The sequence below is a fragment of the Mastacembelus armatus genome, chromosome 23 (genome assembly GCF_900324485.2).
Source record: "Mastacembelus armatus chromosome 23, fMasArm1.2, whole genome shotgun sequence".
Taxonomy (NCBI): Eukaryota; Metazoa; Chordata; class Actinopteri; order Synbranchiformes; family Mastacembelidae; genus Mastacembelus; species Mastacembelus armatus.
In genome coordinates, this window is record NC_046655.1 from 6395806 (window position 1) to 6411639 (window position 15834).

The following is a 15834-nucleotide window of genomic DNA, read 5'->3' on the forward strand; positions in this document are numbered from 1 at the left end:
CTCTCTGCATTTATGGGGAACAATCTGATGTTATCCCTTAAAGCAGAGCCCTGGAGGACTGGAGTTAGAGACCCCTGCCCTAAAGAATCCATGGTGGACTAAGTATCACACACCTTTTACATGTTCTGTAAAAGTTCTACTTTACTTTATCCTTAGCTTTAAACCAGGAAGTGACATCTATTGAACATGCTAATGTAGTCATGTGACAAATGTGTCAATCCTGGTGTTTGCCACACCTGTGTCACCTCGGGTTCTTACAGGTGGACTATCATCAGCTGAGTGGATCATCATGCTAAAATGCCACATAGCCATAAGTAGTACGTTGCTTTAATATCTACCATCTACCGATCATGCAGGCACAATCCTTGTAAGTGACATTTAGGAGAAAAAGACTTGTGTGCACCAAATAAGGCTCAAAAGATGTAAATTTAATGACAAAGTGAATTAAAATTTTGCGTTTTTTGTTAACAGTTTTCTGGTCAGTCTCTTTTACAGTGGGTTTGTGGATGCTTGAAACATTTATATGAACATTACCTGGTAACATGTTACTGAGAGACACTACATACAAAAATAAAAACATCTAAAAAATAAAAAAAGAGAGGCACCTATTCATATTTGTATGTTTATTTTTTTTTTGCTTTGCTACAAAAAACATTCCCAGCAATATTTTGTATGACCTGATTTAAAAAACTACTAAAATAAAATATACCAAAACCCAATATATACCCAATGCTACCCAGAAAAAAAAAGGCAATAGTATAAAATGAAATATCTTGAAGTCTACAGCTACAAAAAAAAAAGTTAGAAAAGGTTACTTAAAAAGAAGGCAAGTATCCACCACAAAATGTGCCACTTTACCACAATCAGTTTGCACGTCTTTCCTTGGATATAAAGTAAAGCAATACTTTACAATAAATTAACGCAGGTACATCTCCCTACGACTACAGCAAAACCAAGTAACAGTCAAATGTATCACATAAAAATACACCTTACTTTTTTCTTTTTTGGCAACAATTACACACATCACACAGAAAATGAACCAGCAAAACCTCTGGGTAGCAATATTTTTGGTTTCTTGAGAACAGTTTACGTTCCGTGTCCACAACTGACAGACTGAGTTTTGAGACTTACACACTGTATTACCATGTATTTAAATCATATAAATATATATATGAACAAAAATATACTAAAACTATTTTTAGTACAAAAAGGATTAATGCCAAATGGAAGCTTATGATTATAAATTTCAATAACTTAAAAAAAAAAAAGGGAATACTTTCATACTTTTGAAAAACATGACACATTAGCCCTAATCTCCTTAATACTAAGGCTTTTGCACTTTTTTTTAATTCTTGATCACACAACACAGGCAAAAACAGCACTCACACCCTAGTGCCAAGAATGTATCAAGTATAAATACTAAGAAAACTCCTGTACAGTACCCATTTATGTCAAAACTACAAAATAAGTTAGTGTCACGCAACTATACAGAATATTTACAGTTTAAATACAACAGGGGAATTTGTACATGGAGATGTCTTCAGTATGAAAATGCGACCTTGACATAAACATAGGCTGTAGCTATAGCCAATGCAGTTCTGAACTGAAAAGCCTTTATGTAGGCAGGAAACTAGCTGTTTTACCAGCTACTGTAGCAACTTCAGGAAAAGAAATGAGGATTGGCTACCTCCCAAAATGAACCGAAGGTACAAAACCTTCTCAACCACAGCCAAAATTTCCAAACTGCTGCCAAGTCTTATCACAAGGTCCCGACACCACAGTCACATATCTAATGTTACCAAACACAGGAAATCAATCTCTCACATTTTGGTCTTGAAATGATAAATGAAAATGAAAGGTGGAGTGTGGGTGGGGGTGACAGAAAGGGAGCAGTCTCTAAGCACAGTTACAAGCCTGGAGATGAAAGAGGATAGATTGAAACATTCATTTCAGCAGCAGCCGTTTCCCATCGGCACATGGTAGGAGTGTCAAAGTACAAGTAGGAATGGATGAGGAAGAGACACCACCTGTTACAGCAGGTGCCCAGTAAACATTTGAGTCTCCTGCAGAGACAAAGTGGGAAGGAAAGAGAAAGATATTCAGCACAGGAGAGGTACAAATTTATATGTTTGTGTGTGTTTCAGGGGGAGAGAGATCCAGCGAGTGTCATCAGTCCACGTCACTGAGGTCGCTGACTGGCTCATCCTGTACAATGCTCAGGTGGTTCATAGCGCGGCTAAAGGCGATCTGGACTGCTTTTCGAATGCTGGATGTGCGTCCTTCCATCATTTTGATCTTGTCTATGGTCTTGTCTATCCCCAGAGGAACCATCTTGGATCTAGGAAGCCACTGCCTGAAGTGAGAAAAACAACACTGATATTACGGGATATTTTCTGTAATCCTGTAAGTATTACTCCAGAGGATTATATCATTTTATCACAAAACTGGAATTTCTCACTATAAATTGCTTTATTTTAATCAAGGTGCTACATATAAGTTGTCATTAAATGAAGTTTAATCTATATTTGTGGCTATTCATTCGACATGTAGAAAAAAAAATAAACCTAATCCAGGTTTGCAGTGTTTTTGCCACACAACAACCATTTATCATGAAAAGTTACTACAACATACCAAAAGTCAAAAAGTTTCAGATTAATACATGGGAAATTTTCTTTCCTAGCACGAGATAAAAGGTCAGTTATTACTGACAAAGTTTACGGTGCAATTTTCACTGTTATAGAGAAAGATATTAAACCCAGTGATGGGAATACAGGTGAAAACTTTCAAATGCCACTTGAGACAACAACCAGTTGATTTCACATAGTCACCAATGAATAATGACCAGCTGAGAGACAGGTTGAAAGGTTTATCCCTGCAGAAAAATGCATCAAATAGCAGTCCTCACCAGCTGCGTTTGTTGTCGAAAAAGAGGACGAGGTAGAGTTTCTCTTCGGCTTTGTACTGCATCTGTTCTCCGATGCGGAGCACGTCCATGGGGGGTAAGGGGATGGACACCCCGTTGTGCTGGCAGCCAACACGCGGCATGTGGGGGTCGATGATCTATGCACAGCAGGAGAGTGTAGAGGCGAGTTAGACACATATGCTTATGAATGCAAACACAGCAAACGAATAGTGGATTCAGACATGTTTTGTCCTCACATGCAGTATGAATGGTAGGACCAAGCCTCAGACACATCTCAAAGATAATTAAAGCAAACCACTATTCCAAGCAACACTACAAAAAGTCAGAATCCTTTTAGGATTACGAGATTTCAGCTTGTGATTTTTAATAAATGTTTATTTAATAATAAACTCTGCAAAAAGCAATGAAGTCTGAATACTTTTAGGTGCCCCTGTAAATTCACAGATGGAATTACTCAAACATATAGTGAAGATGTTCATACTGCTTACACATACACATAAATGCATGTACACTACCAGCTTTCCTCATTCGTCCTTTCATGCTAAGGTCAAATTAAACTGGTTAACAGTGAAAGACTGCCACCTAGAGGAAAACATACAGTTTTGAAAAGTGGGCACTTGCTACCTAATAGAACAGCTGTAATGAAACTGCGAGTTCATCCTGTGACACAAGAGTGTCATAATTAGGTTCCAATGTGTCCCACAGTGAAGAGATGACAACAAAATGTCAGAATGAAAAGACTTTAGTCAGTGATTGTCATGCATCTCTCTCACACTCACCAAGGCAGGGTAGGAAGGGTATCCGCTACATTTGGCCCAAACTAGCTTTAGGGGTTCCAGTGCAACTGTTGCAGCACTAGCGGGCATCCAAATATTGCTGTTGCCAACCTCTATGGAAGCGGGAACAACAGAAGTTATGTGTGGGTTTAAACACAGTGCACAGTAGCACACTTCCAAAGGTATGCATTAAGAGCAGGAGCACATACAGCATACAAGTGTGGGAAATTAACTTCTCCCTTTAAGAGCCACAGTGAATGACAGATATTAAAATTTACCAGCCACTTGTTCCATTTAATTAGCCAAATATGAATTTTAGATGAGGGGGAGAGTCTCCAGATGCTGACTGGTTATATGCCACGGTGGCAGGCAGAGCACACAGACGCACCGGTCTCTGCCAAAAGTTACAGAAACTTGGCTGATAGCTGCTGTTAATTTCCAACCCTGCTTTCTATGTGTGCACGAGTACCAGGTGGCTGCAAGTTTGATCAAGTTAAACTTTTATGATCAAACTGATACTGAAGCTATAATACAATATAATGTCCATTCTACTGTGAAATATGTAGAATAACCCTGCACCTTTTATGGTTTTCATTATGTAATCTGAGATATCTGGGAATTTACACAAATACATTAGTTTTCAGCCACAGTCAGGCTAAAATAAATGTGTTTTGTTTTATACTAATAAATTTTCAAACTTGATTTATGTATCAGAAAGTTATTATGACCTATTGATACAGGTAGAGCTGCACCTAATAGTTACTTTCTTGATTAAATCTATAAAATGACAGTAAGTAGTGAAATATGCCTGTTAGAATTTTGAAAACTAAGTGAAATCAATATGTCACTGGAAATAAATAGAGAAAAGCTTTTCAATTTTTCTGAATAAAATAAGTCTCTATACAATACCCCACATGCATGCAGATTATTTTGCTGCTTTGCAGCCAACCTACCAGCAGCGATCCGTGCAGCTTTTGCAAAATTCCCGGTTTCGATGCAGGCAATTAATTCATTCTTGTCATCCACAGTGTTTCTCCGGACCAAGGCGGGTTTTCCTTTCCCACATTTTGGAAGACTGAGAACAGTGCTGGAATCAAAACAGAAGACAAAAGAAAATTAACATTAGAAAATAAGTGGACAGTGGGCACTGAAACAATATCATGCTCCAAAATAAACTGCTAGAAAACATACAGTAGGTACGGAAAGTATTCAGACCCCTTTAAATTTTTCACTTTGTGTCATTGCAGCCATTTGCCAAAATCAAAAAAGTTCATTTTATTTCTCATTAATGTACACTCAGCACCCCATCTTGACAGAAAAAAACAAATGTAGAAATTTTTGCAAATTTATTAAAAAAGAAAAACTGAAATATCACATGGTCATAAGTATTCAGACCCTTTGCAGTGACACTCATATTTAACTCACATGCTGTCCATTTCTTCTGATCCTCCTTGAGATGGTTCTGCTCCTTCATTGGAGTCCAGCTGTGTTTAATTAAACTGATTGGACTTGATTAGGAAAGGCACACACCTGTCTATATAAGACCTTACAGCTCACAGTGCATGTCAGAGCAAATGAGAATCATGAGGTCGAAGGAACTGCCCAAGGAGCTCAGAGACAGAATTGTGGCAAGGCACAGATCTGGCCAAGGTTACAAAAGAATTTCTGCAGCACTCAAGGTTCCTAAGAGCACAGTGGCCTCCATAATCCTCAAATGGAAAAAGTTTGGGACGACCAGAACTCTTCCTAGACCTGGCCGTCCAGCCAAACTGAGCAATCGTGGGAGAAGAGCCTTGGTGAGAGAGGTAAAGAAGAACCCAAAGATCACTGTGGCTGAGCTCCAGAGATGCAGTAGGGAGATGGGAGAAAGTTCCACAAAGTCAACTATCACTGCAGCCCTCCACCAGTCGGGGCTTTATGGCAGAGTGGCCCGACGGAAGCTTCTCCTCAGTGCAAGACACATTAAAGCCTGCATAGAGTTTGCCAAAAACTCATGAAGGACTCCCAGACCATGAGAAATAAGATTCTCTGGTCTGATGAGACCAAGATTGAACTTTTTGGCGTTAATTCTAAGCGGTATGTGTGGAGAAAACCAGGCACTGCTCATCACCTGCCCAATACAATCCCTACAGTGAAACATGGTGGTGGGAGCATCATGTTGTGGGGGTGTTTTTCAGCTGCAGGGACAGGACGACTGGTTGCACTTGAAGGAAAGATGAATGCGGCCAAGTACAGAGATATCCTGGAAGAAAACCTCTTCCAGAGTGCTCAGGACCTCAGACTGGGCCGAAGGTTCACCTTTCAACAGGACAATGACCCTAAGCACACAGCTAAAATAACAAAGGAGTGGCTTCGGAACAACTCTGTGACCGTTCTTGACTGGCTCAGCCAGAGCCCTGACCTAAACCCAATTGAGCATCTCTGGAGAGACCTGAAAATGGCTGTCCACCAACGTTCACCATCCAACCTGACAGAACTGGAGAGGATCTGCAAGGAAGAATGGCAGAGGATCCCCAAATCCAGGTGTGAAAAACTTGTTGCATCATTCCCAAGAAGACTCATGGCTGTACTAGCTCAAAAGGGTGCTTCTACTCAATACTGAGCACAGGGTCTGAATTCTTATGACCATGTGATATTTCAGTTTTTCTTTTTTAATAAATTTGCAAAAATTTCGACATTTCTGTTTTTTTCTGTCAAGATGGGGTGCTGAGTGTACATTGAGAAATAAAATGAACTTTGATTTTGGCAAATGGCTGCAATGACACAGAGTGAAACATTTAAAGGGGTCTGAATACTTTCTGTACCCACTGGAGATAGACCAACTGGCGTTGCCTTCTTTAGGCACTGCTGTGATAACAAGTCAGTTATATTATTACACTGCTCCTTCATTCATATTTTGTTGCAGAACCCCAATGACAAAATGCCAAAAAAGAAACGTCACAGTAATACACGTTTGCGTTTTTCATATAATGATTTACCTGGTGCTTCCTGGCAGACTGCTACATGAGGAGATGGACGACTCAGAGGCACAGCGTCTTCGTGGTTCCACAGGTCTACTGGTTCTACTGGGTTCTTCTAGCTCCTTCTCCTCGTCCACCTCCAGAAATCCACTTGACAATCCTGAACATAAGAACACAAGGCAGAAATTGGTTTCACTTCCTACTTTATGATCCAAATCCTACAATCTGAGCCACTCCTGGCTACAGGGTGTTGATCCAACCACTAATCTAATTTAAACAAACATATGTAAGGGAGTAAACAAGTGCTTGTTATTCCTTACTACTGTGCTATTTAAATTTTTACTGTGATGACTTGTAAGCAGTCTAACAGCTAATTGCCATGTTTGTGCTGCCAGTTTCAGTGGTTGGCAGCAGAGCTAAATACTGCTGTGCTCAATTAATCAAGGACTTGAAGAATTATCAATCAACTTCTCACATATTGAAATTCAAAGAAATGTTTAGCCATGCTGAAAATTGTGACCATTCTTGAAAAATTCACACATTACTGTAAGGTGATGAAAATATCGAATGGCCAGGCAAACCTATGGTAATTTTTTTTTAGGCAGAGTTTTTTTGAGGGTATTTTAATTTGTGCACATTTTACCAGTGTCAATTCTTTTAACACGAGACTCTCCCTCCTCTTCATGCTCTCCTTCTACCCCCTCCTCTTCGCTGTCTCTGCTGCCACTGTGCTTCCTCTTCCTGCTGTGAAGCAGTGTCTCCAGCCTCGGTATGACCACTGACAGGAAGGATTTGGAGCCCAGCTGTGCCTCGTCCTCATTTTCCTCATCCTTGCTCTCTTTACTGTCTATACCGTCACTCCCCTTGTCTCCGTTCTTTGGAGGCTTCAAGGGACTCGCAGCCTTCGATTTGCGGAAGAGCACAGCAGTACGACGGCTAACGGGACATGTGGGCTCAGCGAGGGTCGATGTGGCCACCATGTTCACGTCTCTGTCCAGCAGGGAGCTCTGGAGGCCATCATGAGAGTGACCGTTGAGGCGTGGGGTAGAGGCAAGCAGTTCTGGTATTTCTTCATCAAATTTGACTCGCTTGCTGTGAGTCTTGTCTTCGCAGTCTGGGACTTCATTGATTGGCTTGAGGGTGGGGGGCTCGGGGTCTGTGTCTGAGTGGATGAGGGGAGGTATAGAGTCTGAAGGTTCCAGTTTAGGTGGAAGAGACTTGTCTCCTGTGGGGTAGGAGAATACAAAAAGCACAATTATTTGATTGTGTCACCAATATTATTCATTTAAACCATGAAGTACTGTACAACACACACGCTGTATTCAGTTATCATGCACCACATTTCTTTATATTTGTTTATTAGAAGTGCTACCAGGATTTCTCTGGGTTTTAAGTACAAATAGGAAAAAATATAACAAAACTGTAGCCATGACAAAGCCCAAACAGTATGCCCAGCACTACAGCACTATTAGCGACAGTAATGTGCTCCAACATTCACATTTTGTCCTTGTATTCAGAGAAAAGCTGATATGGCATATTATCATACAGCTTTTGGGTTTATCAAAAAAAGGAAAACAAGGTGTTACGTACCATAACACCAAGACACTCCTATGTATAAAAAATGAGAACAGACTTCTTCCATCCATTTTTAGATTTTAAGCTTATAACTCTGTCTTCAGCAGACATCTTGTTACTGTGAGTTTAAGCTTGAGGAAGCCACCACGATGACGTACTGTGGCACAGTATCACTGTGTTAGGACCGTTGTTTACAAATGATTAGTAGTGATTCGAGTTTGGTACTTATGTGTTATGTGTATTAGCAGGCAGTGTTTGTTCCCATGATCATTTCCTCAATGACACACAAGAATGTCAAGCAACGCCACCGTCTCTCTGCTGCTAGACAACCACCACCTCCTACCTGAAGTTGTGGTTGTCTGGTTCTCTGATTCGCAACAAGAAGTTCACAAAATGTTTTGTGTGCACTCTATACAGATCAATGTCATTGATCCACAAGAAATCACTTTTTTTTTTTTTTTGGCTTTTCCGCACTTTCACTGACTTTTTACAGTCCACCTACTGCAGTGGTAGCTTGTTCTGAATTTCAAAACCTACAACTACTATTCTATATTAATAGCTAAAACATTTTTTTTCCTCTCAAAGTTAGAGCCAATTTATTCAAATTTTAATGTAATACATAAATAAATAAATAAATAAACGCACCACACAAAACCTGTAGACGCTACATCTGCAATGAACATTAAAGTTTTATGACCCATATTATATTTGTTGGCTCTATTGTGTGCCAATTAAGATATACTTTATTGATATACTAAATATGTGACAATGTCCCTGAAAAACTTAATACACATTTACAGATAATGTAACCACTAATAACCCTATTCAGTAGTTTTATAGTTTATAAAATAATTAAGATATACAGTATATATATATATATATATATATATATATATATATATATAAATCGCTTCAGACATACCCTCATCATCTGGGAAATGTCCATTGGGCATCAGTCTTTCCTCTCTAGGTTTGCCCAGCTCTGGGTAGGAGGATGCTGAGGAAGATGATGCTAATGTGGAAGGGGTTATAGAGGAAGAACAGTGGTGGTGAGAAGGCAGAACTTTCTTTAAACTCATTTCATTGCGAACATCATTGATGGTTTTTTTGAGCAGCTTAAGGCGCTTGCTGCGTGAGGGGCTGGACTTCATGGCACAGGTCAGGTCAAACTTCTCCAGGAGTTGCTGCAACTGCTTGTCAAGAGACAGATGCTCCCGACTGGATGGCACTAGTAGGCGGTCCACTAAGAAAAGAAGTACAACAATTAATATGACATTAAAAGCTGGTTTTGTTTGACAAATTTTATGAAAACCCCACATTTATTTGCTCTAATGATGAAAACATGTCACAAACGTGTATATCTTTGCCACTGTCCTTACCATCCTCCCAAGAAAACGAAGGTGGTGCTTTGATTTCAGGAGCCTCAGCCAGATGCATGCCACTGTCCACATCAAAGCCAATTCTCTCCACATCACGCCGGGCTTTTCTAAGCAGGGCTCCACCCTGGTCTCGCAGGCGAACTGCAGCCCGGTAGAAATAAGTGTCCTTCGAGTTATACTTCATGCAATTGTCAATAACGAGGTTGAAGTCATTCTCAAACTGCTCAAAGTTGTTGTAGCCCTGTGCGTCGATGCGCTGCCGCATGGTAGAGAAGTCCATTGGGTGCTTGACGTGGTCAAGGTAGTCAGGCACCTACAACAAACAGCAGATAAAGTGATACAAATATAAAAAAATTAAAAGATGGAGAAAAAAAATTAAAAAGTAAAAAGCTACATTTTTCAAATGACTTAAAGCACCTAAAAGAATTACTGTCTGTTACCTGTTTACTCAGCATACTTTACCACATTTGAAGATTTCACATACAGTATGAAAAGTTTTTATGCTTCACATTAAAGCAGGGCATATTATCTTTAAAATCATATAGAACCACATATAGAAAGACTTTTCTTACATGCAAATATAACCAGAAAAAGGAATGGGCTACGAGTAGAGACAAAAAGCAGCGCCCAACGTGGGGCTCGAACCCACGACCCTGAGATTAAGAGTCTCATGCTCTACCGACTGAGCTAGCCGGGCTTGCTAAAGATAAAAGAAGCACACCCTTCACATTTCACAGACCTCACCAGCTGCCAAAGGCTCATAATCTCAAGTTACACATTGCAGTTAGCAGGAAGTCACATTGCTTAACACTTGTCTGCACAGGCGGCAGAGGTGGGGGGGGATTACTATCAAAAACCTGTTACATTCTTTTGTGGTGGTGTTTCTGAGTGCAACTTCTAACAGCTGTGTGGTAAGACAAGGGAAACCAGAGGCTGTGATTATTCTCACTTTGTAAGCAATTTTCTTAAGATCTCTTTGATGTGTCTGAGCTTTTAGAGATTAGGGAAGCTCATATCAACAACTTGATATGTACAGTAATCACATTATGTTGTCTTCCCCCGGATTCGTGGGTCTAATTTGCTTTGGAAAAACACAAAAAATTTAAATTAAGTGCATGATTTCTCATTTATCATGTACACCATTTGTATAAAAACACATAGCCCGGTGTTTCAAGAAGCACTTATCTGGTCATCAGAAAAATAAAACAAAACCACTGGACTGCTGTTAATGGGCTTTCATCCTAACAATAACCTAAAAGCAAAATACAGACGTCTGGGCTGAAATATGGTACAGCAAGTGCAGTTTTCCTTATTAAACAGGAAGTTTCTGGACATGTACTTTTTTTAAGCTTGAAAGTTCTTCAAGGCAATATTGCACACACAAAAAGGAAAAGGACTGATAATGTACAGAAATAAAAAACAAATACCCCTTATAAAACAAAGCAGTTCTGTACAAGAAATGGGTTTTGCAACATATGCACACATTCATATTCATGCATGGGAAAACATTAAGCAAGAATATGTGAAATCCTAAGGATTAAGAACAATATTTTTGTGGGACCGAGTGCAAAAAAGTATCCACTGAAGTTCACCTCATTGACATCGACCGGCTGGGTGAAGATTCTGGCCTGGTCTTTTGCCTGGAGCTGGTCCAACAGAGCTCTGAGCAAAATACTGAAGGGAGTCAGCTGCATCTCCAGAAGAGTCTCCTGCAGTTTAATCTACACCACAGTGTAAAAGGAAATCATTACTACTCAGATCAGCTACTTTCAGATAGTAGAAATTCTCTGACCACAGGTTAAGTCAAAAGCCGATGGATTCCTCCACTCCTACCTCTTCCCTCTTGAGCTTCTCCCGTTTGCGGATTAGCTCCAGCAGCAGCCGGGCTCTCTCCAAGTCATGTCGAAGACGGTGCCATTCCTTCAACTGGTCCTTTAATGTCCTGCTCTTGTCCTCACTCTGTCTCTGGAGGGGTCAATAAAATAAACAGTTTGGCATTAAAAAGCACAACAGAATCGAACATGTCCAGCTTGCATAACAGGTAAATGTAAATGTAAGGTCATCTGCAACATTATAGCCCACAGTAAACAGCATGGTTGGAAAAACATTAAAATATATAAGGCTTAACAATACAAGTGAAAATGAATAACATATTTTGAATTCCATAAATTACTGTTACTTTATTAAAAGGCAAAATGAAGTTCAAAGTCTTCTGTGGTTGACTGACAGATGAACAAACCGGTTGCACATTCTTCTGAGACTGCGAGCTTGTCTGAAGGCGTCTGATGAGAGGTAGCCCATTTCTAGACTGCCTCTTTAGTGTCCAGTAATTTAGGACCAGTTCCACAAATGCTTTCTTCTTCTGTACTGACACCTGGTTCAAGATGGTTTGTAACCTAGAGAAGCCACAAGCATAAAGCTCATGAGAGACACCAGCACAACTACAACACCTCACATGTCACCAGCTGCTTTGCAGTGCATTTCACCAGGGATGCAGATTCTTAGAAAACAGCAGCTGTAACAGCCACAGGCTGAATTGAACCAGCACTTGACATTAGCAAAATGCATACAAGCACATCATCAGGGAGGCTAAATATTATCTAGTATCACATGGTCAAACCCTGCAACACTGTGTCTACTATATGTCCTTATAGACAGAAGTTTCTCTATACCATTACTACTCAAAGCAGCAAAGCAAATATTAGTTTGTGAACATGCCATCCCAAATAAAGAAACTGCAGTATGTAATTATGTAATTTATGTACCTGTGAGCAGGGAAAACAGGCACAGTAGCAGGGGTTGAAGCTTCACTTTCAACTTCAGACTCAGGTTTCTTACTCTTACTCTTCTTCTTCTGCTGCTTTCCTTTTGGCTGTCCATTAGCAGCACCTCTCCCTTTATCCACTTTCTTACATAGTACATTTTTGGGTTTGGCATCATCATAGATCTTAAGTGGCCTCCTTACGCAGCCATTAGGTGTGTGAGCTCCACAGTAGGCGGTCTTTTTCACTGAGAAAGTGGGTTCTCCCGTTTCCGTTACATCTTTTATGGGCTCCATCTTCATGAAGAGGCCTGCCTTTTGGGCACAGCTAACATGGAAGGCAGTGTAGCAGTTGGCTTTGTGGCACTGGATGCATGCCCCAACACCTTTCTCCTTGCAGAGGTAGCAGTTGAGCTTCCAGCGGGCTGGGGGAATTTGGCTGACACCATCGATGGGTTCGATGAAGGTGGTATTAGAGAATCCAACCTCAGGGATCCAGAGGGCACATACCACATGACCCCAGCGGCCATCGTCAGTCTTTTTAACTGCTCCACCCGTGTTAGGACAAAGGATGCAGTCTGCAGGCTGGCTGGGTGACTGGAGGCAGTGCCTACAAAGCCACTGTCCTTCAGGAATGTACGGCACACCATAACATTCCTGGTGCACTGCCACGTTGCACATATCGCAAAATAAAATAGCGTTGCGGTTGTGACACTCTCCGTCCATGCAGATGCAGCAGATCGCATCATCATCACCATCAACAGTAGCTTGCTTTTCACTGCCTTGGTCCAGACTCTCTAGGTACAACTCTTTCTCAAAGCGGTCAACAAGGAACTCAAAAACGTTGTGAGAGACTTGGCTAACCCCTTCACTTCGCCGTTTTTCATTAACCAAATCCAACCAGGCGTAGTCTTCTTCATCCATGTCATATTCTGTTTCCTCATCTAGCTCTTCCTCTGTCTTCTCTGCGTATTTATAATAGGCGGCTGGGCGCTTTGGAACCGCTGGAAGATTATATTCCACTGTACGGAATTTAGGTTCTGGAAGCTTTGGCCCGGTATTACCACTACTGTGATGTCTGCCTACCTCTCCATGACCAGTGATGCCGAGTGCAGCATTTCTCTTCTCCTGATTGTTTTTTAGTCGGACTGACCTCAGGAGGACCTGCTGTTGTGGCTTCTCTGCATTCTCCTTATTGCTGGTACACTCCATCATCTCCTGCACCATGGGGTCATCATCTGAGATCACATCCAGCTTGTCATATATGCTGAGGCGATGGATACGGCCATCGATCTCAAACTCCACCATGCGCTGAGCCTGCTCGTAAGTCAAGATCTGCTTGTTGGGCGAAGGCTTGATGGGAGATGGCGGCCTGTGCGGCACCGCAACCCGGTGCTGCCGAGCTTTCTTCTTCATCTTGACGCTCCGTGTTGCTGCGGAGGCACAGATTGGAGAGATCTGCATGTAATTTATTTGAGTCAAGCAAATTAAAACAAAGGCAGATGTATTTTATCAGGACGGCTGCCAAATAAATAGTATGATAATTTACTGACAGTATTCTATGGCATACAGCCACAAGTAAGTTGAAAAGCAAATACAGCTGCTGCCTGTTCTGACTGTAAACACTGGGTCGTTATTTCTGTGACTTAGAACGTGTGTGGTTACAGCTCCATGGTGTGAATACTGTCAAGCAATGTTAGCTGAGTTAGCTGCACACTTGGCAGGAAACTGATGCACTTCATTATTTTAGTAGAAGTGCTATGAGATGGCAATAGTGTGCAGTGTTATAAAGCTCTGCAACAAAAATTCTGTTTTATGTTTACAATAAACAAAAAAACAACCAGGTTCAGGTGAGAAAGTGACACTACCTGACTGCATTACCCATAACACCCCAGTATCCAAATAGTGATATAAATCTGTATGGATCAAATTGTGCCTTTTAGAAGTTTACAGAGTCTATGACTGGATGCTAAGCATGCTATTTGACTGACAATGATGTGTACAAATCCACATTCTCCATGGGGGCTGAGCACCCCTGAAAGTCTGATCCTAGAATCGCCCCTGGACGTTACTGCCCCCAGACCAGGGTGACCATCTATGTTTTCTTAATGAATGAGGGCCTTTAACTGCGGCGGGAGGTGGCAACACGACACATTAGGAACAGGACTGTGCAGCACTCGGCACTTTCCCATTTGCTACAGGGATGCTGTGGCCTTTCTACTGGTTAGGCGCAGCCATAGGGGCCAAGCTGCTAACAATAACATCAGCTAGCCAGAGGAGCTAGCCACCCTCCTAACGGAGCAAATGGCGTCAAACTGAACAGCTCTTTAAAACAGCAGCTAACTCAAACCCGGGCTGCAACACTAGACAACCATTTCCCAGATGCGCCGTGTGTCTTTTTCGTCGTCGACGCATTAAAACACAGAAAAGCAAATAAAACCAAAGCACATACCTCGGATGCACGAACAGTTTTGCTAGTTGAAGAATACGGCAGCTAGCCAGCAGGCTCACAAAGCAATGGCGACAGGGCCTGCTAAGTGGCTCTAACTCCGCACACAACGCTCTCATCCACCGGGCGATACTGGGCTGTTTTCCCCCCACTGACAAAAACAGAGAGACGCCTGCTTGGTGCCTGATAGGTTTCGACAATAAGCCCTACAGAGAACACAGTTGTCTGCTCTGTGGACCATTCATGGGCTAGAATCAGTCGCTAGCCACAGTCGACACAGACGCTCATCCCCCAACATAACAATGCGTTTCGGCAGACAACTCCCACCCGCACGCACCGCTCTACGTGTGACGCTGGAGGTCATGTTGGTGGTGAGTCGTACATTTCACACAAAAGCCCATCTGTCACACAAATCAACGCACTGCCTTTTGTCGACCCTTACTAGACACACACACACTGCTCCAAACAAAGCTCGAATCACCCATCACTGTTTGTTTTTTCCGTGGTGTGTTAGGTCGTAATAAGTTTCGATCTGTCATGTGTCTTACTTGAATCAGCATTTCTCCTGTAGTCACAGAGGACAGTCGGGACGCGGGCACAACAACAAACACACGCCCCACCCGTGGAATAACACTGGCCCCAAAATGATGCTCTGCGGGTCAAGTGGGCCCATCGGGTTACAGCAATAATAACACACTGTTTAAAAGAATGACAGTGAATGCAACACCTACAGGCAGTCCTGCTGTCACTGAGCACTAATTATTTCATAGTGACACGTTAAAGTATGCAATAGTTATTATTATTATTATAGTATGTTACTTTGTTGTAGTAACGTAAGTAAGTAACTTTATTTAGACTTAGACTAAACTTTATTCATCCACAAGGGACATGGTCGTAGGTCGTAGTAGCTCAATTACACACAAACACCACACAAAAAGATAACAAAATAGTATAACACAGGTTACAATAAAATAAAATAAATATAATACAATATTCTACGCGGAGAGATAG

At 41.4% G+C, this 15834-nt stretch overlaps 1 protein-coding gene and 1 non-coding gene across 6 annotated transcripts; both read right to left on the reverse strand.

Moving 5' to 3' along the window:
* Positions 1-626: 626 nt before the first annotated feature.
* On the reverse strand, positions 627-15475 carry brd1a (bromodomain containing 1a). Of its 5 annotated transcripts, none has more exons than XM_026327325.1 (13): positions 15372-15475; positions 12379-13807; positions 11853-12009; positions 11447-11578; positions 11206-11334; positions 9614-9926; positions 9157-9477; positions 7303-7884; positions 6678-6819; positions 4653-4786; positions 3703-3812; positions 2906-3060; positions 627-2353 (listed from the first exon to the last, which is right to left on the reverse strand). In XM_026327325.1, the coding sequence occupies exons 2-13, from the start codon at positions 13788-13790 to the stop codon at positions 2170-2172; spliced, it is 3771 nt and encodes a 1256-aa protein (XP_026183110.1). In that variant the 5' UTR covers positions 13791-13807; positions 15372-15475; the 3' UTR covers positions 627-2169. The 5 variants fall into 5 exon arrangements, with proteins under 5 accessions (XP_026183110.1, XP_026183106.1, XP_026183109.1 ...); XM_026327321.1 differs by having other exon boundaries at positions 11793-12009; XM_026327324.2 differs by lacking the exon at positions 15372-15475 and adding an exon at positions 14827-15275.
* trnak-cuu (transfer RNA lysine (anticodon CUU)) lies at positions 10238-10310 on the reverse strand. Its single transcript has one exon. It is a non-coding gene; the product is annotated as a tRNA-Lys (tRNA).
* Positions 15476-15834: the final 359 nt, after the last annotated feature.

What these genes read in the sequence shown, in the direction of transcription:
- brd1a (XM_026327321.1), bottom strand. Translation starts at nt 13,790, where the DNA reads ATGAAGAAGAAAGCTCGGCAGCACCGGGTTGCGGTGCCGCACAGGCCG. An exon ending in AGCTGCACGGATCGCTGCTG is followed by an intron (nt 3,813 to 4,652) that starts GTAGGTTGGCTG and finishes CCGCTTCCATAG; the next exon opens with AGGTTGGCAACAGCAATATT. An exon ending in ACCCTTCCTACCCTGCCTTG is followed by an intron (nt 3,061 to 3,702) that starts GTGAGTGTGAGA and finishes TGCTGTGCATAG; the next exon opens with ATCATCGACCCCCACATGCC.